At 43.2% G+C, this 27,788-nt stretch overlaps 1 protein-coding gene across 1 annotated transcript in view; it reads left to right on the top strand.

Moving 5' to 3' along the window:
• The first annotated feature begins 6,571 nt into the window (after positions 1–6,571).
• Positions 6,572–27,788, top strand: part of CDH5 (cadherin 5) — a 28,956-nt gene continuing 7,739 nt past the window's right edge. Inside the window, exons 1-6 of the mRNA XM_014887913.2 lie at positions 6,572–6,726; positions 22,369–22,570; positions 24,741–25,029; positions 25,116–25,232; positions 25,928–26,092; positions 26,483–26,670. Of these exons, the coding sequence (XP_014743399.1) occupies positions 22,382–22,570; positions 24,741–25,029; positions 25,116–25,232; positions 25,928–26,092; positions 26,483–26,670 (948 nt within the window). The 5' untranslated portion in view covers positions 6,572–6,726; positions 22,369–22,381. The remainder of the gene's footprint in view (positions 6,727–22,368; positions 22,571–24,740; positions 25,030–25,115; positions 25,233–25,927; positions 26,093–26,482; positions 26,671–27,788) is intronic.

Here is a 27,788-nt window from a genome sequence, read left to right on the forward strand (position 1 = left end):
GAATGTATGGCACAGGGAGCTGGGCACAGCGAGGTGACACCAGCTGGGCTGGCACAGCGGGCAGGCAGGGCCATGGCTGTGGCACAGGAGACACTGAGTGTGGGTGTGAGTGTGAGTGTGAGTGTGGGTGTGAGTGTGAGTGTGTGAATGTGTGTGAAGGTTGAACATGAGCCAGCAGTGTGCCCAGGTGGCCAAGAGGCCAGTGGCCCCTGGCCTGGATCAGGAATGGTGTGGCCAGCAGGAGCAGGGCAGTGATTCTTCTCCTGTGCTCAGCACTGGTTGGGGCAGCACCTCGAGTACCGTGTCCAGTTCTGGGCCCCTCTGTTTAGGAAGGATGTTGGGATGCTCAAATGCATCCACAGAAGGGCCACAAGGCTGGTGACAGGTCTGGAACACAAGTCCTGAGGAGTGGCTGAGGGAGCTGGGGATGTTTATCCTGGAGAAAAGGAGGCTCAGGGCAGCCCTCATCATTCTCTACAACTCCCTGACAGGAGGGTGCAGCCAGGTGAGGATCGGCTCTTCTCCCAAGGAACAGGGTCAGGACAAGAGGACACAGCCCTAAGCTGCACCAGGGGACGTTTAGGCTGGACATTAGGAAATATTCTTCACAAAAAGGGTGATTGGGCATTGGAATGGGCTGCCCAGGGAGTTGGGTGAGTCACTGGCCCTGGAGGTGTTTAAGGAAAGCCTGGATGTGTCACTCAGGGCCATGATCTGGGTGACAAGGTGGTGTTGGGTCACAGGTAGGACTCAATAATCTCAAAGGCTGGTCCTGTGACTCTGTGGCTCTGTGCCTGTGTCTGTGTGTGTTCTGTGTGTTTGTCTGTTCCACAGCACAGCCAGAGAGCTCCAAGCCCGCGTGGCCACACCTGGGGAAGGAAGGTGAGCTGTGAGCAGGACACACCAACGTCAGTGCTGGAATGCACACATGGAGATTGAATCACTGGAGCTCACTGTGAGGACATGGAAGGAAAACCTAGAGACATCAAGGAGCATCAAGGAAAGCATTTGAGATATGGATCATCTGACATCCCGTAAACACCGCTTCCCTTCAGGAACTGGATTATTGGCACTCCCTGGAACAAAGCCCCAGCGAGCCACGTCCCTTCTCCGGCAGCTCTCAAGTGGATACAGCACAGGGGCAGGGACACTGGGGTGAGCAACAGCCCTGAAAGCAGCCCCAGCCAAGAGTGTGACCTGCCTGTTGTGGCACCCTGCTCTTTTCACCCCAGTACTGTAAAATCTTCCTCTCAAGACAAAACTCCTTCTGCACTTGAGCAGCCACATGAATCCCAGCACAGCAGAGCTTTTGTGTGCTGCAGCTTTTAGGATGACAGCTCTCCTCTGCCTGGAATGGTTATTTGGTATATAGGTTGCAGTTCAAGCAATAATCTGACTTTTTATGTCCCCTGAAGCTCTCATAGAACAGTGAGAGGCATAAAAATTAGATTTCGGACTTTTTTGAAAGAAAAATCAACATTATTTCAACCACTTAAAAATCTTCTTCTGTTTTAGAGCTTTCTAGCACACATTTAACTGCAGGACAATCAGAGAGCCAGTACTGGTGAGTGCAGAGACCTCTGCCCCTGGTCACCCCAGCGTGGAAGCCAGGAGCTTGCAGGCTGAGCCATCAATGGGCACAAAGCAGTAGGAGAGCCAGGACTAGGACAGACAAACAGTTGTGTAAACAATGCAGGAAGAAAAGGGGAGAGGCCATCAGAGCCCTGGTTCTATCTGATCCCTCACAGCCAGGACATGAGCACAGGGCTTGGAGCAGCCCCAGTGGGGCTCCCAGAGGGAATCCTCGGCAGCTGCTGCTGCCCCAGGAGCTCCACATTATCTGCACACCCTGCTTCTGGGGTGATTTGAAATTAATGCCACTGACATAAAGAATGTTTGCACTGCAGACTTTACCAAAAATGAAGATTTCAGATCTGGCAGATCTGGCAGATCTGGCAGATCTCCCTCTGATTTCAGATCTGGCAGAGACAACCTCTTCTACACCAAAACATGAGCCTCCCATTTCCACCACCAGTTGGAGGTGAAAGCTGGGCTGCTTCAACAACCAAACAACAGAGCTCATGCATGAAAGGTGACAATTTTCATCCCTTTTGTTTAGGAACAGATTGTCTTGTTTTGAATTTCTATTTTAAGGGGCATTCCAATTAAAACAGACATGTTCTTCGGGTATAAAAAAAAATCACTGAAATTAAGATTGTTTACAAAAACATTTGTGAAAAACTTTTTCTCAGCTTCACACCTTTACACTAGACCTGCTCTTCCAACTGAAGTCACATGTAAAGGTTAGTGTGCCAGAGTTAGCCTGCAGGCTTGTTGTTCCAAATCCCTGTGGATTGTGTCTTCAGTGAACACATCAAAGGGATTCATGATTCCTTCCTTCAGCTCAGTGGTGACGCAGTTCCATTTTATGGCTCCTGCTCAGGGTGTTACAGAGTTTTAGTGCAATGTGGCTGCATTTTGTACCATCTATTCTTCCCTGGCATTTGCAAACAAGGCAACAAGATCGTTTGGGATCATTCCCTGCTGCACATTTTAGGAAAAAAACCCTGTAGTCATTGGTCTTTATGAGGCCAGAGGTCTCATTGAGGAGCATAGGGCTGACCCTTCCACGAGAGATGTGGTGCAGTGAAATGAGAGTGGTACAGCCAGAACAGCGCTCTGGAAAATATCTCAGCAGATGCTATCACACCTCCCCAGCAAACCCAACTCCACCAGCCTTAAACAAAACTGCTCAGTGTTTTTTTTTTAAATACACCTTAAATTAAAAACAAATCAGAACTAGATTCCTTTGTTTAAGAAACCTGACAAGAGGAAGCAGAGTCCGAGTCACTGCAGGATGCGCACCTCAAGCTGTGACAGAAAGGAAACCAGTGACCGAGTGGAAATGACTAAGAGCACTGCACTGCCCTGATTAAAGGCCCAGAAATAACAACACAAAGTGCTGCAGAGATTATGCCTTCCACATGGAGCAGGAATTGTTATTTTTTAACCTCCAAGTAATGGTCCTTCCAGAGAGGCTGCAGACAACCGTCAGATACAATTCACATTTCAGATGGGAGGGATTTTACACCGATTACCCGAGCTGCTGGAAATTAGCATTTGGGGTTTATTTTTATAACTGAAAGAAAGCCTGAGCTCTCCCCTACCACATTTCCTAACTGGTCAGAAAAATCCTGACATGGATTCACTGCTGTGACTGAATTCCCAACCTTGGCAGCCCTTCACTTGCACAGCGCCTGTAACGTGCTGGGTTTAGCAGGACACGGGACTAAGTCTAACTTTTATAAACTGTTACAAAAGCATTCTTGGGCTGTGCTGCCAAGGGTAAAACCCTTCCCTAGTGAGAGTCAGATAGTAGGATGAGAATTAAAAGATTATTAGTTGCAGCTGTGTCAATAGCTCTCTTTGGTTTTGATGACTGTGCTTATCAAGAAGGGCTTATCTATCATATGGAATTTCACCATAACTCAAAGTACTTGTGGAGAAAAGGAAAACTCTCACTCAGTGAAAGTCATGGGGCTGCTTTATCCACCTTGCTGGGATTTGTGCTGGTTAGGAAAGCAATGAACTTGTTCTTACAACTATGTTTTCCATGAATTCTTTGAGGAGAACTTCACAGAGCACTGATCAGACGAGACAGAGAGCAAGCACTACATGGCAAACCTGAAACCAGCTGTAACACAAGTCAGCCTGCTCTGCTGGGTAGACAGCAAGCAGAGAAATTGGAGCTTCTGATCACAAACCTCCTCAGCAAAAGATAAAATCTAATTCTGAAGAAAGTGCTTTAATCTCACATTTATTCTGTGCACTTATCAACCCAGTAACTTACACTAGCCTCCTCACGGGTGTCTGTGCACAGTGAGCACAGTCAGATTTTAGATTTAATGTGGTGAGTGAGGGCTGTGTTTCTGCCCATTATAACACATTATTCCTCACAGCAGCAGCAGCAAGATGACAGTTATTACTTCAGATTCCCAGGAATGTCAAATTCAAACTATGCACAAGCACCTGTACAGCAAAGTTGAATTCTACCCCATCATTCAAGAGAGGGAAGACTATTTTAAACTTTACTAGTTTGACAAATTGCTTAGACTCCAGAATTTCAATAACACAGGCTAAACTCAAAGTTTCACAGAAAGAGATGCTGATCTGAACCAGACATATCTGACCCAGGTGCCACAGAGCCCCAAAGCAGCAGCTAATGAATATCTGTGGGAAAAGCACTGGAAAGAAGCAAATGATCCAGTATGGGCAGCTGGATATAACATGGAAAAAAACTCAGAAGCAGAGCTGAACTGAAAAAGGCCAGATGCCATTTGGAGAAAGGAATGGCAGGAAAACACCGTGAAATGCCAAGTACATAATTATCATTCCTTTTGCTCATGCCACCATCTCCATGCATGAACCACACAGACAGTGTGTGCTAAGGTTTCTATTCATTTTTTACCTGCTCCCTTCAATTCCACAAGCTGAACTGTTAAATAATTTTTCATACACAAAATCACACAACTAAGAGGTAATTATGTCTGCCAATGTTGTCTGATCATGCGAAGGATTTTTCTCATTAGCAGAACTTACTGTGAATTAATAATATTTTTGAAACATTACCCTCTGGATTTCAAAAGGCATGAGCCACCAAGGAATTTTTCCAAAGTCTTATGATTTGGCCCCAGTGATAAAGTCTGAAAGTCTAAGATCTACAAGAAATCCTGCTTGCCAGCATTTTGTGTCAGCAGCTTTAGAACATGGTGACATTCACTGCCTAGGAGGGACAGCAGGACAAATGTCTGGGATGGACCCGAGGGCACAGGGCACTCTGAGCCATCAGTTCTGCTGAAGAATTGGTTCTTCTTTCCATAAAATCTCAGTGGACCTTTCCTCATAGCCAGAAAGGAAAACTAAAGAACCAGTTCAACAGAGATGAAATCTATAAAGCATCGTGGGGAGGTTTTAGATGGTGAATCAGGTCTCTAAAATTTCAATGGAAATATCTTCCTCTTAAACTTACAAAAGGTTTTTGGTTTTCTATCGAGCTCTGAAGCAGAGCATGTGAAAAGGCCTTAGAAACTTTCTCACTTCTTGCCTTGAACTTTTTGGGGGAGATGAAGCAGATCAGATAATAGGAAGGTAATTTTACAGGCATTGAAACAGACCTGGCCAATCCCAGCCTGTGGCCTCAGGGCACACAGAGAGAGCCCTGGGGTCTCCTCTTCCCTCTGAGCAGAGGGATGAACCCCTCCCCTCCTGCTTTCTGTGGAACTGCTGAATGTCACCCTCAGCCCCAGCCCCACACAGGGACATCAGAGGTACAAAGGGCTGGAAATGCAGCTGGAGCCACTTGCAAAGGGTAAATCCTATCTGGGTCCCTTGTCTGCTATGGGCACCAGATTATCAGGGAGCTGCATCCTGACCAGAGAGCTGCACTTCCCTGGAAAACCCCTATCACCATCTCCCTGCTCCTCTCCCAGCAGTGAGCTTGTTTAACAGCTCACTTTCCTGCAAGGAAACTGGATTCCCTGAGCTCCTTACACAAGACTTTGAAAAATGTTTCCTTTTTTTTTTAATAATTAATGTAACAAATTCCATTAGAAGCCATTCATCTTCACTGCTGTACACCATGAAAACGTGAAGCAATCTGACCAACCTCAGCCTTCTGGCAAGGCAGGAAATCAATGCCACCACTTGTGCTGGACTGTAATGACAAATAGGGGCAAGAGAGTATTTAACTGCAGAATAATATTAAATATTTAATTCAATAATTAAAATTATTAAAGTCATACTTAAGCTACATTGAACATTTGCCTACATTTATTGTAAGTCGTTCCTAAGAGTGTGTTTTGAGTAAGCCCCGGACTTCTCAGTTTTCTTCTGCATTATTTAGTGAAAAAAATCCTCTTTCATTTGTAGTGCACAATGCCAAGAGCTACACCCTTGTGTTCAGTTTAACACTGAAGTTTCCCCTTCTGTGTGCCCTGAGTGGTCTCCAGACTCAGAACTCCCCAAAATCAAGATGCTATGAACATTTTCTCCTTCTGAAAGGTCTACCTACACTGCCTTGCTCCTCAGCTCTTCACTTTACCCATGAAAAATACCATGAAATGTCATCTTTACACCCTGCACTGACAGAACTTAGCAGGAACCCAGTCTCATTAACAGTCTCTACCTTTTTGGTTTCCAGGTATAAAAATTCTTATAGATAGGACACTTCCAAACTGCTTTGAAAATCCTGTTTGTGCAAAGCAGGCATAGTCTGTGCTGATCAAGTGTCAGACACCAAAAGTTCCTCTCAGATATTTGCTAGCTCCTAAAACTCTCTCTAAAACAATACTAAATAACAGACTAACTCTGGTATTTCAGAGCCAGTTTCCTTTTATTCAGTTCCCTCATTAGAGTCAGCAACAAATAAGTAGATAGAGCAATAACAAGGCTAAGTTTATCTTGTTTCCTCCACTCCCTTTTCTCACTGTATTACTAAGACTTGGAACAATAACAGGATGCCGGGATGCAGGATGGGAAAAGGCTGACTCCCAGCTGGAAAACCTTGGAGACTGGAGAGCTGAACACTCCCAGTATTGCTTAACGAAAAGAGAAGTGGATTTTTCTATTTGATCTTCGTTTTTTGTATTCTGCTTAACATTTTGGGATACTGTTGGGTTGAGTTTCCTGATTTGGTACAAGACCGAAGCTCCGCCACCTCGGACTCGGGTAAGAGAGAAATGATATTTTCTGTCCTTCAGCTATGAAGTTCATTTCAAAGGGTTTTTTACCTCCACCCAAGTTATTTTCTAATGTCTTCAACACTTAAGAAATACCAGTAAATAGGCTATGAATTTTATACATATCCACCAAATCTCTTGGGCCTTACACTGGTGATACCCACACCAAGTTAAGTACAAGCAGTAGAGGTATTTACAATTGACACTGGAAGAGGAAAATCTCTCATTTTGTTGGGCTATACCATAATAATCCCAGATTTTTTTTAAAAAAAGAGACATTTCATGGGTTTGTTGAGTATTGCTTTGTAATATTAAGGTTGTGTTGCCGATGTTCAGTCATCATGGAAGAGGGGGGAGGTTGTGCTGCCAGTAGTACCTTTAAAGCCTTTAGGAAGGGATTTCACTCGTGCTGTGGACTTTTATTATTATTTATTATTTTATTATTATTATTTTATTATTATTTTATGTTTTATTGAAGTGGGGTGGGTTTGGGGTCTTTTTTCCTGTGCCCAGGACCTCGAGGTGGCAGACACTGTGTGCACTGGCCAGCTCTGGCATATCTGTTTAAAACTGAGAGGGGAGTTTATACAAACTCAAATCAGTGACTTGATCTCCTATTTCCCAAGTTGAAAGCATCTCAGGTACTTTAACACCCTAACTCTGGAGTGCCGGTTTTACAGACCTGTTCTAAAAGACCAGCAATTCTTATTCCAGAGGTTTCCTGATCTCAGTGGTTAAAAAAAAAAATTCTGATGAGTTATTTTATAAGCAGTGGCTTCACACAAAAAGTTGGTTGCAAAGGCTTTTATCTTGTCCTAGAGCCAGTGTAGCAGGTCCCTGAACTAACAAGCTCTCTCCACGGCTTGCAGACACAAAGCATTTATGCATAAGAGATGAACTGATAGTGGTTTTTCTGTAAGAAATCTATTCTGCAATAGTGGGACTGTCAGTGTACACAGCACCTCACTGTGCTGGCTGTCACACAGTAATAAAGATAAAGGAAGGAAAGAAATGCAAGGAAAAAGAAAGATGTGGAAGAAGATGAATTTCTGTGAGAAAATCTCTTCCATTCTTAGCTCTCCAAAACATTCCAAGCTGGCTGTTTCTGCAGTTAACAAAGGTATAGTTAATCAATGTGTCCCTGCCTCCTGTGAATATAAATCATTAGATCAGCATTTGTAAAAGCACACAGTATTATAGATGTTCATGCAGGAAAATATATTAGACAAAAGCAAAGATGCTCCAATGATTTACAAAAGCTTCTCATCTTAGGTTAATTTGTGCCTGGTGACAACGACCCATATACCAGAAACAAATCACAGAAATGCTGACTTGAAATTTACCTCTGGTATCTGCAGGAGGTACTTTTAATCCTTAAATAAAGGGTGACCCACAGGACAAAAGGACACAGGATGCATTTAGCATAGCAAAGCCTTAGAATAGTACAGTATACTAGAGAGAAGAATGTCAATTTACAAGCAATAAAACAAAATAATTTGAAAGCAAAGGATAAATTCAATTAAAAAATCATTACTGCTTTGCCCACAAAGCCACAAACCTGGGTTATTTTTCAGACTGCTACAGCTGCACTGTGTGCAACAGGAAGCATTTCCCAAAGCTTTGCACTTTAACAGAAGACCATAAAACTGTTCTTTAAACATTTTAAAAACCAATGTTAAGGTTGAAATTGTGTCCTGGAAAAAGAGCATGTCCCTGAGCAGCATGCAGCAGGCTGGATGTGGGGCAGAGGCAGCTGAGGCAGGGCAGAGTTAACAGCTCTGCTGCCAGCTTTGATTCACATCCTGCCTCTGCTGAGGGAAACTGCTCTGAAAACAGGATAGAGGTAAAAATCACAGGGCATCATTCAGAAACTGTTCTGATTCACAGCACTTATGGAACAAAGGACTTCGCTGTCCATCCATAAATCTATTACTTCAATTATTATTTCAAATTCAACATAGAAAAAACTTTCCTAAAATTCCCTTTTCTTGTCTGGGTATGTGTCTACAGAATTACAGGCTTAAATCAAGCCAGAAAACACTTTATGTTTTCTAAAAGAGCGGAGGTTCACAGAATCAAGATAACCGATTCTTTCTGGCAGCTGAGCTTTCTGTAAGGAATCTTCATGGTGTTTTCATCATAAATCCAGGTTCTACAGTTAAATTCAGAGGTTCCAATGTTAGTGCCAAAAAGAAAATAAGAGGTTCCCTTCGTGAGAAATTTGTTGGGCATGAAATTACTTTGGTGTCTTGGGTTTTTTTTAACAAATGGGTTCCCTTGTTATCTTTGAGTTTACAAACTGAAAATCCCTCAAAGTTTAGCACTGGTGTGAGTGGTTTTCCCTGCTGCCCAGGGAATATTTGTGCAGACTGGAGATTTGCTAGGACAGAGAGGTGCCCAGCTCACAATCACCAGAGCAGTTCCCACTCGGGCCTTGCAGAGCTGAGAACAGACCTGGGTAAGCCCAGAGCTGGACACTCTTCTGACCCATGACCAAGAGGTTTTTGGATCTACCTGTGGGCTTCCCTTCAGGGCTCTGCTCTGCCAAGGGCCATGCAGGTGTAGCAAACACAGAGGGCAAACACTCTGGTGTCACTGTCCTGACCAGGAGCCACCAGCTGTGCTGTGAGAACTTCCAGGGATCCAGAGCCCGTGCCCAGCCCAGGCACTGAGTCCTGCAAACCCAGGGCTCCCACCAGCTAATGCTGGGAATGAACCTGTGCAAAAGGAAGGCATGGTTTAGAAACCAAGGCACACCAGTTCAGGAAACTGCCCTGTCCAGCCATCCAGGAGGGACTCAGGCACCCCCACCCAGACTGTCCCTGCTGGGGCTGGAGCCCCTTCCCAGCTCCAGGGCCCAACAGGCTCTGCTTGGCTCCCTACACACACCCTCCACCAGACCAGGATCTCTTCCCAGTCCCAGCCCAGGTTTCCCATGGCAGAGTGTCAGATATTTCCTTCCATAAAGCCATTTATCCCCAGTGCAGGAGCACAGAGCAGCCTGAGCTGGTTCCTCCCAGGAGGGATCTCAGCCAAGGAACCCCTGGGCTTTTATCCCCTCACAGTCCAAGGGTGCCAAAGTCTGCTCTCCCTCCTGAGCCACATCTCTGGCTGTGCCACAGCTCCCTGTGCCCTTTGCTGTGCTCAGAGCCTCTTTCCTGGGGCTCCACCCATCCCAGGGCTCAACCTGAGCTGCCCCCAGACACCTGCACAGAATGAATTCCTCATCACACCACGCACCACTGCACCTCCTGAATTCTGCAGTGAGGCTGGCCTCAGAATATGAAAAATTAATAAAAAATTGTGAAGAACCTGTTTGCAGTTCTCCAGTGCAGGAATACAAATTAGCCCCTTTCATTTGACTTTCACTCATCTGCATCTGAATTTCAGATCTGTCAGTAAGAATGGAACTGGCTATATTTTGAATGCAAGCTTTTGCTGAATATGTTAAGTAAGTTCTCTCATGTCCTGAAAGGGAAGTTGTTTGTGCCATGGGGCTGATCTGTGCATTTGCTGCTGGACACATCTCTTGGGCAGGCAGGGAGATTTGCACCTCCCAGGTGCTAATTAGGACATTCACAGGACCTGGGGCAGCTCAAGACCTGGGATTTCCAGGGCTGGCAAAGACAGGAGAAGGGCACAAGGGCAACTTACCCATCCATTATCACTGCCTACACTTCAGTTTTTCTGAGAATACCCCTTTTAAGGTTTATAATCCATAAACCAGAAAGAGTCAAGAGGTGAACAGACACTCTAGAAGACTTTTAGACCTTTCTCCAGACAAGCATTTTTGTGTGAGACAGAGAGCAAAATTCTTACAATAGATGAGCAGCTGCCTGTGAAAGCTTTATCAAGTATTATCCACAAAAGTCCAAAACTTAGAGTGAAAAATTACTGATATTTTAGAGAAAGGCAAGCATGGTTACCTGGACAAGCGAGGGAAATTGCACAGGTACCTCCCCAAAGAGCAGCAGAGAGAAAAGAGTGTTCTTCTACCCCAACATTGCTACCTGAAATGCAAGGACCTACAGAGCACCATCGTAGTTAGAGGTAGACAAAAAGGTAAAAATGTTTTAAATTCCTCATTTTTGACACCCGAAGAGGTCACTCTTATTGTCCCAACTGTCACCAAGACCCTTCTGTTCCTGTCCAATTTCCCCAGCATCCTCTGCCACAACTTGAGGTGACAGAGACCACTGTTTTTGTTACACATCCTGTTAAATAGCCACAAACCAGCGGTGACACATCTGGCTTTGTCCCCACTGGAGTCACTCATTTCTCTGCATCTTTCATCTCCCAGACCCTCCCACAACACCTGGAGTGGTGCCCCTGACACCTGGCAGAGCTCAGCAGGCACCAGGTGGGAAATGCAGCCCAGGGACCCTGGGCCTCATTGTGCATGGCAGTGGGAAGGGAAATTCCACTTCCACCCGAGGATACACTGAATTCCTTCTCCTGCCTTCGTCCACATTTCTAAGCAATGCTGTGGTAGCCCCAGGCTTCCTTTTCCCCTTCCTTTATCGATGCTATCTGCTGTGAGTTTGTGCTCTGGGAATCCTCACAGGAGGAGCACAAAGTCTCCCTTAAGCCTTTGGCTTGAGGAGCCCGAGGGTTGCTGTCCCGCAAATGATAGGAAATCCTGCCATTGATGGCAATGGTTCCTGTGATGGGCTCAGCTCCATCAGCAGAACCCCCACTGGCACACAGCTTTAGGGGGGCTTCTCCATTCTGTGTGTGCCAGTTCCTGCCTCTGCCTCCAGCCCTAGACCTGAATTCAGCAGACATTTGCTTTATCTTTCTGGCTTTTGCTGTCATTATCTTTCAGATATAAACGGTCTGCCTGCAAGAAAATCAGTTTACTCATGACTTGATGATCTTAAAGGCCTTTTCCAACTTTAACAATTCCGTGATTTTGTTAGGATTAGGCCAAGTAATCAATAGTAATAATAATGTATCAGAATTTTCAACATCTCCTCTAGGAACCCAAAGCTGCAATGAATTAGTGTATATTGGCTGTTTGGTCAGTGCTGTTAATTTAGGGGTTTAGGCTCTCATTGAAGCATAAACAATGATTGCACATTTTAGCATCATTCAGATGGTCAGTGCACTCCAGACACTTCCCCAGCACACAAACTGTGAATTGAGGGCAGATAGCAGGAGAGCTGGGATGGTTTTTGCAGTGGGTTCATTTTACAAAGACAGAAATGTGAACTTGACAGGGACAGAACTATCCCAGAGCTCCATCCTCTGCAGCACCATTTAACAAACACCTGTGCTTTGTACCCTGGATTTGCCAGCAGCAGCTTTGGTAAAAGTTTAGGGTTAGAACAGATACTGAATTACTGAGTTGCACTTGGACATGACTTCAGTCCCATACAGGAAGGAAGGGACACATTTCTCTGGGGACTATATTTTCTCATTTCCCTGCTGTGAAGTGATGAACTGCATCACCTGCAGCTGGACTGACCTGCAGCTTCTTCAGATGAAGAGAAAGGCTTTATTCACACCAGAAGGGGATTTTCAATGGCTGTGATTAAAATGTGAGTTGTGGCAGAAATAAATGTTCCACTTACATAGTCTCTGAAGAGAAAAAAATGTTCCACCTCAGCTCAAGAAATATCTTTGTTAAATCACAACCATTCCCACATAGAAACAAATCCACACAGAAGAGAGTCACACAACTTACAAGAGCTTTCCTCATCTTTTTAAGCTTCCTTGTGTCTGAGTCCTCTATTTCCAGGCTCTCCAGCTTTCCTTTACCAGCACATTAAAGTGGAATTTTGCTCCTCTAGTTTTATTTTGATTTAAAGATGGAATGTTCCTGACAAAAGCTAAGCTGTAACTAAAACTATTGAGAGACTCATTGTAAATTCACAAGAGCAGTAATAATATCATTTGCATCATCTCACAACACATGGAGATAATACAATGGAAGTGTTCCAGGAAAGGACTGTGACTCCAGGGATGGACATAAAAGGTCTTAAAGTTAATTAAGCCTGGTCTACAAGTCTTGTTGGATAAGAGCAGGAAATAGAGAAGAATGAACTGACATTTGAATGAGACAATCTAAAAAGGGAGAAAAATACAGAACACCAAACAAAACCTATCCAGACACACCCTGCTTTTTTAGCCTCTTGCCCAGACAGAAAACAGGAGATTTATGTATAAGTGCATGCTTGCTTTATCTGCCACAACATTAATTTTCAGAGGAAATACTAATGCATTCAGTTACCCCAGAGAATACCCTGGACAAAGGAATGAGCACACACAGCCAGCTAAGCAGGGTTTCTCTGCTGCAGATTCTGTTAGTGCAGTAAATATCAATTATTTGGGCATGATGCTCGTGTTCCACACAGATACTTTTGCTCCTGAGCTTTTGTTAAAGGAAAACATGGAGGAAGAAAATCTTATCTGCTGTAAACACAGCTACATTGTACTTTTTTAAAAATCATCTTTATTGCAAGTGATTCCTCAAAGGAGAGGGACTTTTCCTTAATGAGAGGGGCTCAGCTGGAGCTCTGTGCTAGGAGGCCTCTCTGATATTAAGAATTTATGTGGAAGCAAAGGGGAAGTGGAGAAAGCTCTTCAATACATTATTCTGATACACACCTTCTATTCTTTCAACTTGGCCAAACCCTGAAACACCCAGTGGCAGCTTCAGCCAAGCTCTGCAGAGCTGAGCTAAGCAGGAGAAGCACCAAAACAGACCCTGCAAGTCTGCAAGGTGCACACAATTTATTGTAGAGAGCAAAGCTTCTGCTCAGAGAGGCTGGAGAAATGTTTTCAGTGATCACAAATACCTCCAAGATGCCCAAACGATTCCACTTCCACACCGGAATGAGCAAATAATTTTTGGAGCATTCTCTTGTCCCCCAGCTCCCCAAAAGTCAAACAGCATTGGAGTGTGGGGAGTGCTGGGGATGAGGGGGCTCCTGCACCTCTCTCTGTCCCACTGAGCCACCTCAGTCTGAGATAAGCAAAAGGAAATTGGCTCAGAGGAAGCAAGAAAAAAAGCTGGATCTACAGCCAGGTAAATATGTCACTGAGACTGAGAGAGCCCCTTCCCAGGGGGAGTACACCAGATCATCCCTGAAATTTGCTTTTGGACACAAGGAAGGGAATAAGTTCTTTGCCTGTCTGCAACACTGACACTCATCACTATTTTCAGCATCTGTCTTCATCAATAATTAATCCAGATGGGAGGTATCTTCCTCTTTATCTTGGACAAAGAATTCAGAGGGGGAAATAGCTGCAGTTCCAAACTATGCATGCAGGGTTATCCCACCCATCTTATCAGCTCACTTCAGAGCAGAAGGGCTGCACTGAACCCGGAGTTAACCCCCAGAATGGCTCTGGCTTCAGCATTTGACAACTGTCACCACAAGACATGTGGCCAAGAGCAAATTTTCTGTCATTTGATTGTTTGTTTCACCCCTGCAACATCTGCAAAGTAAATAAATCATACCTGTCATAGGTATTGTGGGATTTCTGATCTTAATAAATGGAATGCTCTAAACCAGAGAGGACAGAATCTGTGTGACAGTGATGATGAGGTGAGAATATTCTGTACCAACCCCCAAACTCTGCCTGTGGGTTTGAGCACATTCCCTAAACACCAGAACACGCCTGCTCCTCACTCAGCCCTCATAAACCTGCTCCCAGGTTGTGACCTTAAACTCCATGGGATCCATGCTGTCAACAACTAAGGGAAAGCCAACATTTTCTGTTTATGATAATGTTTTCACTTGCTATGAAACAAAATCAAAACTTGGTTTAATAATTTAATCACAACTGAGCTTCAAAATATTTCAAAAGCTGTGTTTATACTTGGCACTGTGCTCAAGCACATTTTACCCCTCATTATATTTTGGACTGACATATTTGTACATGAAGTTAAAGGCTTTTTGCATGGAAAGACTGGACAATACCACTTATTTCAAGGACTCTGATCTATTTTGGGAATATTCAGGGAAAGTAAGGCATTATTGTGACTATAGAAGAAAGGCCAGAGTCAGGCCCCTCAAGCAGCACCAGAACATTTCTGTGCTTCCTGCTTTGTATCTGTCCCATTCCAAACTGGTTCTCATCAGCTCTCAAGTGTCTCTACAGCTTCTGTGGTGACAATTAACATTATCATGAAAAATGAGCAAGACCCGGGATTCTGCACCTGGCATGAGACAGGATGTGCATGCTGAGGGTGGGAAATGAGGAAGATGGGTACAGCTCACCTCAGGGTGAGCGTGGCTCTGACAGACCCTCACCTGTGCTGCTCTTCTGGGCAGAAGCTCAGCAGATTTACCAACACTGGGGATTGCTTGCTGGACACCCCAGGATGGTCACAGGAAAGCCTTAAACCAACAATGAGCTGCATCACTCATCTGATGAGAAGAAAGTCTGTAGTGTCACTGCTCATTTTAATGACTTCAAAGTATTGTTTTACCTCCATTACATCTGTACAACAAACAACCCTCAGTTCCAGAGTGCACTGTCATTTCAACAGAAGTCATTGAAGAATTATTAATTTAGCTAGTCCAAAAATAGTCCTTCCTTAAGGTCCATGAACAGTCCTGAACTGAAACATTAACATATATTTAATTTGCTTCTCAAGTACCAGATTTACAAGAAAGGAACTCAGATAAAAACCAGATTAACTACAGATTGAGAGGAAAAATATTTTATTAAAAATAAGAATAGGAATCAAAGCTTGTGCATGTGACCTGGAGGAGCAGCCCTTCTGGGCTGGCTCATTTTCCTGGGTAAGATTTTTGACATGACACAGAAAAATAAGTCCTAGATTTTCTCAACCAACATGGAAATTGCACACTTTTGTACAGGTCTTCTTTTATTAGATCATGTAAGGGATTCATTTCCACAAGCAGAAGGGTTTCAGATCCCCAGGCATTTATCTGGGGATATTCCCATATTTAAATTAACACTATCCACAAAAGGCTGCAAAATAACTCAGGACAACCAGGCACAATCAGCTCATCTCTCCCAAATCTTTCCAGGAAAAGAGATTATTTGAGGTTTTCTTGAATTCAGAATTGATTATGAGCTATGCAGGTGTTATGTAAAGAGAAATCAAGATCTAAGCCAACAAATGTGTGTTTGTGAACAGGAAATTGAATCTGAACCACACCAGAAACACACATTCAATCAATAATTTTATCCATTCTTTATCAGATACAAGTCAGGTAGGAGCACAGACAGCATCCTCCAAACTGCAGATTTAATTCTGAAAGTTTTTAGAAAATGCATGTTATGAGAAAGTTAACTGAAAACTGAGAGAAACCACCAGAGGTTAAAAATCCTTCCACCTTTGAGCTTTTGGGCCTTGGTGCTTCACTGTCTGACAGGACTCTCTCAATTAAATCAGTTTTATCAGCAAGGAACAAAAGGGATCTTGCTTCCTCACTCATTCTATTTACAACCAAAATCTTCTTGGACCACACATTTCTGATTTTCAGCTCACACTCTGCCTTCTCTCAGGATTCACTGCAGCATTTTAAACCAGCAGGTCACTTGCTAAAATGCAAGCAGGGGTGTCAGGATCTCTGGGAGGACCCTTGGGTAGATTCATTTTTGCTGCTCACCCATCTTTAGGGCACAAGCTGTCACTCACTAGCTTGGAGAGTGACTTTGCTTCTTAAAAAAAAAAAATAATAGAAATAAGGAAGGAAAAAAAGCGGGAGGAGAAAACCCCACAAAACCAGGTCTTGCCTCCCCCATTTTCTTCCCAGTTCTGTATCTGAGATAACAGGAAGACTCAGGGCACGATATGGCTGCCTGCTTTCCACCAAGGCAATAAACCTTTGTATACAAAGCAAGTATTTACAGGTTTTTTATAGCCAAATTTCTTCATTTTCAAAAGAGAAATCTGTCCTAGCTGAGGACTACATCCACCCACGAGATGAAGTTGTATTTTGCATCATTCAGGAGAAAATTTCTGGTGAGATGAACAGGCAGGGAAAAACAATCATTAATAAATTTCCCTCAGACCTACCAGAAATTTGAAGCTCAAATCACAAAGCGATTTCAGATTAGAATTAACTCTTCCTTGGAAAGAAAATATGAGGAGCCAAATCAGAAGTGGTGAATTATGTCCTCACCTGTGTTTATACACTGCTGCAGCATCAACACCAAGAACTGAGCAGCACCAAATGCAGCACGAGTGCTCTCACAACACTGATATTTTTAAAGTAGCAAGTTTACTTAAGATATTGCTGAAGTGTCTGTTCATTCAAAGGTACTATCCCAAGCAGAAAAGGTAATTTTCCAATCGTTTTTCAGGCAGGCATTTGCACTCCAGATTGTTTAGTCATCACAGTGGCTATTTATTTAAAGGTACCATCATTGCATACAAAATGGCATTTTAGAACCAGTTCCAGGCGGGCATTTGCACTCCAGACTGTTTAGTCATCAGTGAAAATCACTTCTCACATGCATAAAATGGACACAAGGACAACCAAAAACCCAACCCCAGGTAGCCAGGCACGAGGCCTGTTGAAATCAGCTCAGTAGTGTGGACAGGAGCCAGCAGCAGAGTGTTCTCAGGAAAGGCTTGTTCTGATCATTGTGCCTTGCTGGGGACATGTGACAGACACACAGAAACACCGAGTTCTGCCCCGCCACAAATTACATCCGAGAATGAAAAAAAAAAAAAAAAAAAAAAATTCCTCTGAACCAAAGGTTGCATGATTTCCTTAGTCAGTTGTTTTCAGGGTCACTAAGGTTTGGGGACCTCCCCAGTTCCTGTTGTCACTGGGTGCCCTCAGCTCCTGTCCCACGGGAGCCCCGGCAGCACAGCAGGACCACGGAGGGGAACAGGAGCACAGGTAACAGCACAGATGGACACAGCTGGGGACACACCTGGGATACAGCTGGGGACACACCTGGGGACACAGCTGGACACACCTGGGGACACCTCCTGCTGCTCCCATGGGTGCTGGGCACAGCCATGGCCACCAGTTCTGGGCTGAGGGAACTGGGACAGCAAAACCAGACAGAGAGTGTTGTCACTCCCTGGTCCCTGTCGGGACACCACCACCACATCTCAGTCCTCTGTGCTCCCAGGGCTCTTTTGGAAAGGATCATGTTTTTATCTGCCTGCAGGGCCTGACAGAGACATGAGGAGCTTTATCAGTCCGGGTTTGCAGAGCCCTTTGTGGCCCCTGGAAGGCAGAGTTCAGTATTGCTAAGGCTATTTGCTTTTAATAATGTTCTGCCTGCTCACCAAAACTACAGCCCTGCAAAGGAGAAAGATAATTTATCCCCCCCCTGTGTTTGGTGTGTTAACTTTCTGTTCCTTGGGGCTTGCTGCATTCACACGTTTACTTTTGGTCTTACCCATCCTAGAGATGAGAATTAATGTTAAAATGGATTCTGTATGGCCAGGCTGGTCAGAGCCTTTCTGCTCCCTGAGACCAGGTGAGTTCTGCTCTCTGTGTCTGCCATGGTTTCACTGAGCACAGCAATTCTGAAGGTGTTTAGATAGTGGATCAAAGTATATTTTTTCCATCTGAAAAATAATTTTTCAGTGCTGCCTACTCCAAGAAAGACTAGTTCTTTTGAATAGGGTTTTTCATTTTCATTTACATTGTTCATATTCCAGTACGAGAAAATAATCTTTAATTTCCAGCCTTTCTCACAATCAATTATGCAAATTATCTCAACAACACGGACACGATCCTTTTAAAATGTGTTGGTTTTCTTCTGTATGACAGTCACTTAGCAAATTTCTCTCTCAGGATGTTCATTATCACCACTCTACCACTATTTGGGTTTCTTTGAAAACCAAAATTTTTCTCTGAAAAATTCTCAAAACATAAGGTTTTAGTATGGTCAACAAGGAAAATACATCACTTCAGAGGCAACTGTCCCTCATTTCCTAAAATCTATGTGCAGAAACCTGGTTTAACTTTTGTTTAACATACAAGTACAGAACAAATCTCTTTCCCAACTAAACTAACTTTGCATAAGCATTAACACGCACTTCTAGAGTTAGAAGTAAACTAGGTGAGAGGCAAATACTAGGAAAAAAAAACAAAAACCACAAATGTTCATAAGAATATTTCATCCAATGTGGTTTCATTACATGGAGACTGTATTTATAACAGCTGTTCATCACCTTTACAGTTGATTACTTGCCAAAACAACCTGTAAAATGCAAACTTTTAATTAGTACAGTATTGTCTGTATCTCCACCCGACATTTTTTAATAATTACTCCCAGTCTGGAAGAAGAAACTGCACTATATGAGTCATGTGTCACATAAATCACTTTGAATACCAGAATTTCTCAGTTAACTGTCTATACTACCCTGCAGACCAGGAGTTATTTGCTAAAATAATTCAACACATAAAATGAATAATATGGGTGGGAGAACCCATCATTTGCTGGAAGAAAATTTAAGAGCAAAGCAAGAAACTCAACTGCTTGAATAAACCATTCCCTGCTAACTTTCAGGAACATTGATGGTCCCTGATTAGATTAAAAGAAGCTGGAATTGCTGGGCTAATCAGCCAGGGCCAGAGGGATAAGTGGGGCTGTGGGAGGGCAGAGCAGGGCAGGGGCTCGTGGAGGATCCAGGAGATGCAGCTGCATTCCAAGCTGTGCTGGAAACTGGGGGGTCCTTGCTGGAAGGGATGCACCTGATTCCCTCCCCTCAGTCCTGGCTGCCCCAGCAGACACAGGAAGAAAGGAAAAGCTGATCCCTACAGGAAAAAGTGTAAATGTGTGCCTGCCCCCTTTTTTGTTTTTCCAAACGGGATTTTAAAGTTTGGTGTGTTTTTTTAATGATTGTTTGACTTGTGGGAGAATGAAGGATGCTAAAGGTGTGACATATATTCTAATTCATCAAGACTGCCTTGAGCCTTTGGGCTATGTAGGCTGGTTTATGATTTGTTTGGATTTTTGAGAAATTCTCGTGGAATTACTTTATGGTATGTAACTGTTTGGTCAAAGGGAAGGTTGATGGGCACGGCCATGATATCTGAGGGGTGTCAGGAACCTGAAAAAATCTGTGCTGCATCTGATTGTTTTGTCTTCCAGGTTAATTTCAGGGTGGTGAGTGCCTCAGTGGCCCCTATTAAAATCCACTTCTATTTTAACTATTCACCTGTGACTTTAACTCCATCACCCAAATTTGGAGCCTTCTCCAAGTCCTCAGGTCACAAGTAGTGTCCTCTGGGAGGCCAGTGTCAGAAAGCACAGAAAGCTCAAAACTCCCAGGTTTCTGGAATCCAACACCTACCTATTCATAATCCCCTGTTATCCCTCAGAAACATTCTTGCTTCTGACTCCACGGGACTGCACTCTCCTGCTCAGGCATGGGAATGTTCCCTTGTGCTGCTGCCTCTGGCACTTCTGGTGAGAGCTGCTGGGAAGGAAAGCTGTCACGGCCAGAAAAGGGAGCATTTAGTACAGCCTGCCAAGAGCTGGCATCCAGGAAAAGTGGCCTTCCCACCAGGACAGAGCCCTCATCCCACCCTGCTCTGTGTGTGCTGCCAGGGAAGGGCATTCCTGAGCATCATGAGGAATCAGTGACAGGCTCAGCAGCAAAGGCTGCCACATGGAAAATGTGCATGGTGCATTGGGAAAGTGTCCTCAGGGTCAGCCTGTCCCACAGGGCAAGGCACCTCCCATGTGCCTGCAGAAGGGTGAGCAAAGAGCTCCAGCGTGCACTGTCATTTTCACAAAATAAGCAGCTTGAAAGATGCCAAAGGTGAAGCAGAAATCAGTTTTTGCAAGAGGCTCTCCCACCTCAGTCTGTGTTTGAGCTGCAGAGCCAAGGACCTCCAAAGTCCTGCCAAAGGAACCCTTCACTTCCCAGGGAGGTTGGGCAGCTATTAACAAGGAATCCATTAATCAGGAGTCAGGAATTGAAGCCTCCTTAAAATCTGCAAACACAAAGATGGACATGCTGAGTGAAAGCGGTAGCTAAAGTTTCAGCTGAAATGCACATGTATAGATTCACATATGCACATATAAATAGATTCAGTCAGCACTTTCTGTTTTAAAACCTCCAAACAGCTCAGCACTACAGGAGAGCTCCACTCAGCACAGGAACGAGAGAAAAAGGTTCTTTAAACACTTCAGTCTGTTCTTTGGCAAAACCACAGCCTGTGCTGCTTTGCATTGTCCAGTGGCTTCCTATGGTTTTCATGTTTTGTGGTTTTATGGATAAAAGTCAGACTTATGCAATCACAACAGAACCCTATCACTGCCTTCCAGTTTCCAGTTGTAAAGTGTTCATCTACACAAATAAAATAAAGAAAAACAACTAAATCATACTCATTTTTCTAAAAATATTCAAAGTCAAGCTAAGGGCATAGAATAGTAAAAACTAGCTAAATCAAAAGGCTTTGTTTGAATCTAGAATTATCAAACACAGCTTGTCTATCAAAAAGCAACTTCAAAGGCACCTTATTCAGTCACTTCCTACACAGCCACAAAGGAGGAACATTCCTCAGTTTATGTACAACAATGTGGGAGAGAGAAAAGTACAGCAAAGCAACATTTCATGGTAAATAAAATCTTTTTTACTGACATTGATGCTGCACCATGGGATAACACTGATTGCCTGGTTACCAAGGAGTAATTTTGGAAACGTCTCAGCACCTTCCTGACGAAAATATTAATTTAATATCGCATCTAGCAGCCTGTGTGATGTCAACTTCTCATCACAATTAGCAGGTTTATTTTGATGTGCATGCTGACAGCTCCTAAAAGCTAATGGAAAGTCATTTATGTGCAATTTAAAGTCTGATTACTTGAGTGTTAAAGTTCCCTGACAGTCCTTTATATCAGGAATGGGAAATTTAGTAAGAAAATGAATCAGCTTTGATACATTAAAATAACACCTCTGATAATGAAAGTCAAGCCTAAAGTTTGCTAGTATTAACATAGGATGCAAAAATACGGTTTCATCTGAAAATCATTTCACAAATTATCATTTTGCAGATGTTAAAGTCTGGGAACAAGGGATAAAGGAACTTCATGTGAGTCTCCAAAAGCCTCAGAAGACAAGGAGTTGAATCAATAGATGAGCCCTTAAAGAAAGATCATTTGCTGTATTGTACTTGGAATTGATTGAAAATTTCACACAAATAACTTTTTCCACAAAAAAAACCCCAAAAAAACCACCTCAGATTTTATTCTAAATCAATATTTTCCATAGGAAGGTATTGACTATAGCATATTTTGTGTCAGGGCATGTCAAAATACTGCATTTATGTTTGTTAAGCCCGACCATTTCATTTCAAGTGGATTTAACTCAAGCTCAGCCATGGTGCCAGGCTGCCCTGGCCCTGTGCACAACAGGGAGCTCAGCTCTGAATGTGCTCCTCAGAGCAATGGCAGTCACTCAGGGGGATGCTGCTTCTTATACCAGCATTCAAAGTTCTCTTTTCATTTAATTGAAACACTTTGTGTTGGTTTTCACAGTTTTCATCCAGCTAAAACTATTTCATAGAAGGAAGAAGCCTTCAAATTTTGATGCTGATGCAAATGAAAAGAAAGTGATCAAATTTCCCTGTAGAAAGAATATCCACTTGCACTTCTACATGTGCTCCCTCTGCTGAATCTGATTCTGTTGTTATTTATATTTTTGCATTTCTGTATTATTTTCTAGGCTACAGAAGAAGATGAGCCACCTTATTCTGCTTCTCTCATTGTTCTTGGCCCCAGCATTTGCTGACGGAGGAAGTCAGAAATCAAGCCAAAGCCTTTGTTCAAATGATGTCAGCCACAAACGCCAGAAGAGAGACTGGATATGGAACCAAATGCACATCAAAGAAGAGATTGATACACCTTTGCCACATCATGTTGGCAAGGTAAGCAGCAACCTGTGAGCAATGACTAAAAACACCAAATGAGGATCTTGAAAAGCAGTATTTGCAGTCTAGGCAGGAGAAATGGAAAGGAAATAGAAATGGGACTTAATACCCACATATTAACATTTTAAAATCTTCAAAATGTGGGCAAAGAGTAAATGAAGAACAGTGCCAAAGGAATTGTAATTCCTTTGAAGAATACAAGTAAATGTAAGGGAATAGCAGTGTGGAGATTCCAAAAGCAGGAACAGCCACATTACCTGCAGGTGCGAGGTTAGGAAGGAAGTCTGGTGCCTGATGCATGTCAGGATTTTTCTGGCAGCACGAGATTCTTTCTAAAACCTCAGAGATCAGCAAATAAAAACATATTATTCAAAAACACACAGTTTACATCTCTCAGCTTGTACACAAAGCACGAGTGCTATGTTTCGAAATACTGTTACACAATCATAAATATTGTTGCACAAAGTGAAAGCAAATAAATTTTAAAAAATACTAACAAGCTTGCAAACTCATTTTCCTCAGTGCTCATAAAAGCCTATTATCAACTGCATATTGCCCAGGGAAATCTCTCCCAGTGCAGTCTTTGAAAGGGATGCATTGTGACACTTTGCAGATAAATGCAGCTGAACGTTTCCCTGCCCTGGACAGCACTCACATCTGTCAGGGCTGTCTCAGCAAAGTCCAGCTTTGCCAGAAAGCACCACAGAGACAGCACAGGGTCCTCTCAGCTACCACGGGGCATCTCTGCTTCAACTCAGCCCCAGACTGAGGAGCGGCTTCTGTTGCTGGAGTTGTCCTAAGCAAGAGTAATTCCCTTGGTCCAGCTCTGGGGTGTTTCAGCAGCACAATCACCAAAGGCCCCTGCAGTGTCTGCTCAGGGTCTCTGCAGCACCAAGCCCTTGATAAACCCTTTAAAGAAAGGCCCCAGCAGCAGCAGGGCTGAGTGACAGCTGCAGGAATGTGCTGGAACATTTGGATTTTATCTTGCACCACCTGCGTGCTTTCCTTTGTGTGTTCATCCTCAGCACCAGAAAAGGCATTCTGAGACGTTTATGCTTTTTACACTGAATAGGTGCATAAAAAGCGAGAAAGAAGGCACAGACTGTCCCATCTTTGAGGCAAGGGATTTCTCATGTGGCATCTCCAGAGTTGTGAACTGCTCTCCAGCACTCCCAGCAGCCAGCAGCATGATTAAGGAATGAGGAGTGGAAATATTAATGACACATTTCAAAAGAGAAAACCGAAATTTAAACGATGCTCAACAATAAATAACAACTACAGGATGAATCAAATCCTGAACACCCAAGAGGTGACATTTATGATAATATCAGTAACTAAAGGCTGGAAATTTTTGGTCAAACCAGCAATCTTTGATAATTAGCTGGCTGAAATAAGAATGCTGATATAGTGCATGGAAAATTGTGGTTTAAACCTTCTAGCAGTGACCCTGTATTTGTGAGAGTATAGAAGGGAAAGCATCATTACATTATCTGCAGACCAAGTAGTGTGCAAAAGAATTGGATTAAATTATATTTTAAAACTGATTAATGCTCATTCCTCTTATCACATCCCTTTTTCGTTTAACCTTATATTTACCTTATAACCTTACCATATAACCTTACATTTTAAAATCTACGGGGTGGAAATGTCACCTTGCTGTCATAGCATGAGCCTGAAGACTGCCTATTAAAGGATTGCATGTGAGTGAGCACAAGAAAGCTGTCAGCAATGGCAGGAATTCTGCTAAATGCTAAGGAACAGAGGTGAATACTGAATCGTGTCAGGAGCTGTGAATACAGATTTCCTCCTGTAATCCTGTGAAACTGAGCAAAACCCCCTGTAGGTAGCAGAAAGCTGCAAATAAGAGTAACTCAAGCTGAACGGTGGCTCGTGTTGTTTCAGACATAATTAAGTTAATTATTTGTAAGTGTTGACTGCATGGACAATTTATACCTTTAGGAAGCATGAGGTATGATTTAAAAAAAGCTTTGCTCTGTATAACAAGCAAGTTTCAGTGCTGGTGAAGTGCCATCCTCTAAACCCAGTGCTGGCTCAGCTGACAGTCCTGAGGGCTGCTCTGGTTCCCAGTGAGGAATTCCTGACTGTGTGAATCCTCTGGGAGAAGCAGAGCCCAGCTTTACCTCTCTGAATTACACTTTCCTTCCAGATCACATCCAGTGTAAGGAACAACAACGCCAAGTACATCATCAAGGGTGAATATGCCAACACCATCTTCAAGGTGGAGGAGACCAGTGGGGACGTGTACGCCTTCGAGAGGCTGGACAGGGAGAAGAAGGCAGAGTATGAGCTGACAGCCCTCATCATTGACAGAACAAACAACAGGTCCCTGGAGCAGCCCTCCAAATTCATCATCAAGGTGTATGACATCAACGACAACGCCCCTGTGTTTGTGCAGAAGGTGTTCAATGGCTCTGTCCCAGAGATGTCCCCAGTGGGTATGTGCTCCATCACTCATCTCCTGCATGGCTGCCACTACAAAGCACCATTTATACTAATATGCACCTTGAAAACCCTTTTCTAGGAACCTCAGTCACCAAAGTGACAGCTGTGGATGCTGATGACCCCACAGTGTCAGGTCATGCCACGGTGACCTACGAAATCACCACAGGAAGTGAATATTTTACCATTGATGACTCTGGTAAGCCAGACACACAAATGTCCTTACACTTCATCCACACCCTACCCTTGGAAGAAAACACAGCTTTAAGAATTTTTCGTTCTGGAAAAGAGGATTAATCATTCAAAAATATCATTTTAAATGTGAATTAGAAAGGTTTTTCATTCACACTCCACAATGCTAATGTCTGCATCTGGAGATGAACTAATAAAATCAGGATATCAACTGCCATGAACAAAATGAGAAGATAAAAGGTCATTTTTTCCCACTTATGGAAAGACTGACCAGGAGCTCAGATGAGTTCATGTTTTCAGCTCAGCATAGATTCTGTTCCAGTGACCAAACAGGAAAAGGGAATACACAAATTCTGAAGCAGCATTCAGTAATCAATAATCATTTGCTTTCCTAAACTTTCTAGCTTAAATTTTGCCCAGTTTTAAAACCAATGTCAGTATCTCTTGTAACCACACTAGAGCAAAGAACACAGGTAAAGAGGTTAAAGATCCATCAATAGGAATATTCTGCACAAACTCTCCTAAATATTCCATCATGCAGAAAAATTTCTAACATTTCTTGAAAAATACCACTGTAAAATTGGTACTTAAAGCTGAATGTGTGGAGATAAAAAAAAAAAGATAAAAATTGGCTGTCAAAATTGAAGAGATGTTGGACGTGCTGCAAAAAATCGAATTGTATTCAATATTATTTTTTCACAGGTGTGATTTCTACAAAAGAGCCCAATCTAGACAGAGAGACCAAGTCAACATATGAGATTGTTGTTCGAGCCAAAGATGCTCCGGGATTTTCTGGGGATTCCAGCACAGCCACGGTGATCATCACCTTGTCTGACATCAACGACAACTTCCCAGTGTTCAAACACCGTGAGTGCCACGCAGCCTCTGGGCCACCCTGACACCCAGGGCTGACACAAACACAGCGAGCTGAGCTCACAGGCCAGCACAATTCAGCTTTCCTTAAAATGGCCAAAAGAACTTTACATGTTCAGAAGCTCTTCTGTGCTTCAGCCAGAGCCACTTTTCCTGGGCAATGCACACCTAGAACAGAAAACAAAAATCAGTATTAATTTCAGCCCTTTGCTAAAGATCCTGACAATTTGGAGTATTATTTATAGTTTTACATGTTTTAGAGATACACAATGCTAAATTCTCCATTAAATATTTTGATGTGCATCTGTCAAGTAAGAACAGTTTTAACTAAGTTCTAACTTCCATGTACACACTCCTTATGTATTTTTCTCTTTTTTTTAACAGCATCATTTCACTTTAAAGTTCCTGAAAACATTTCAGTAGGAGGAGAAGTTGGCAGAGTCAAAGTAGAAGATATCGATGAACCACAGCACAGAAATACAAGATACAGCTTTATCCAAGGAGAGTTCAGGGACACCTTTGACATTGTAGCAAATCCATACACAAATGAAGGAATCATTAGGCCAAAGAAGGTACTTTTCCTTGTAACAAAGATGATTGTTGTAGTTTTCTATGTGTAACAAGTGATTTTTTGGTTTAGGCCTAGCAGCAGGAAAAAACGGAAAGCCATGAAAGTCAGTATGAAATATATTGATCCTGAACACCAGCTCTCCAAGCTCTGAGAGAAGAAGAGCTGGTGACTTCTAGTCCTTTTCGACCTCCAGACTTGAAAAACTTCAGAATTACTGCAGAGTGTAATGGAGGCTGTGTCAGATATTCAGGTTACACACTTTGGGTTCCTCTCAAACTTCAGGCTGTTGAATGCTTCAAAGAGGCAATGATTTAGGAGTTGAACCAACTGACCAAGTCAAAGAATCTTTCCCTTCTGCAACCCATGTGAAACCAAAGCAGAAAATGTGAGCAAGTCCACCTGACCTCTTTTCTAAAAGTTGCTTTGCAGTTTGGCATTTGCTCCGATCTGAGCCACAGCTCCCTCACTTTCCTCAAGGTGTTTTCAGAGCTTCCCCACTAATTTCTTATAAGTCTTTAAGACTATCCAAAGCCTTTATTAGGGTCTGTTCTTTATTTTTTCTAAATTCTCAAATCCACTTGATTTGTAACAAGGGACTGCTGCAGAGCATTGCCAAACCAAGACTTCATTGATTTCATTGATTTGCTGTTAAAAAAAAAAAGAGAAGAAAGAACTATAAACTAGCTCCTGTAATTCTCAGATTGACATGAATGTGTTTTTCCCTTCCAAATGTCTCTCTATAACTGCTAAGACTAGAAATGTCACTAAGAAGAGAAAACTTTCAGGAAAAACAGTACCAAGGATTTCAAGACTGGCAGTAAAATCCTTGGCTGTGGTCACAGTAGTTATGAGCAGCCTTCCTTCACCTGGTGCAGCTCTTGCCCAGGAGCTGGGGAATGCAGAGCCTGCCCAGAGGAGGAGCAGTCACAGACCCCACACACATTCCCTGAGGGATTTGGAACCAGCTCCTCCTCCAACACACTGTGGGCAAAGCTCACCACCCCGTTTTGCAAAGTGATTTTGGCCGTGCATATGCTGTAATTTTAAATACACAGCCACATAGGTCCCATCACTTCCCTTTGCAATGTCAACTCAAAGAGAAAAACAAGAGTCACCATA

The sequence above is a fragment of the Sturnus vulgaris genome, chromosome 12 (assembly GCF_052056855.1).
Source record: "Sturnus vulgaris isolate bStuVul1 chromosome 12, bStuVul1.hap1, whole genome shotgun sequence".
NCBI classification, from domain to species: domain Eukaryota; kingdom Metazoa; phylum Chordata; class Aves; order Passeriformes; family Sturnidae; genus Sturnus; species Sturnus vulgaris.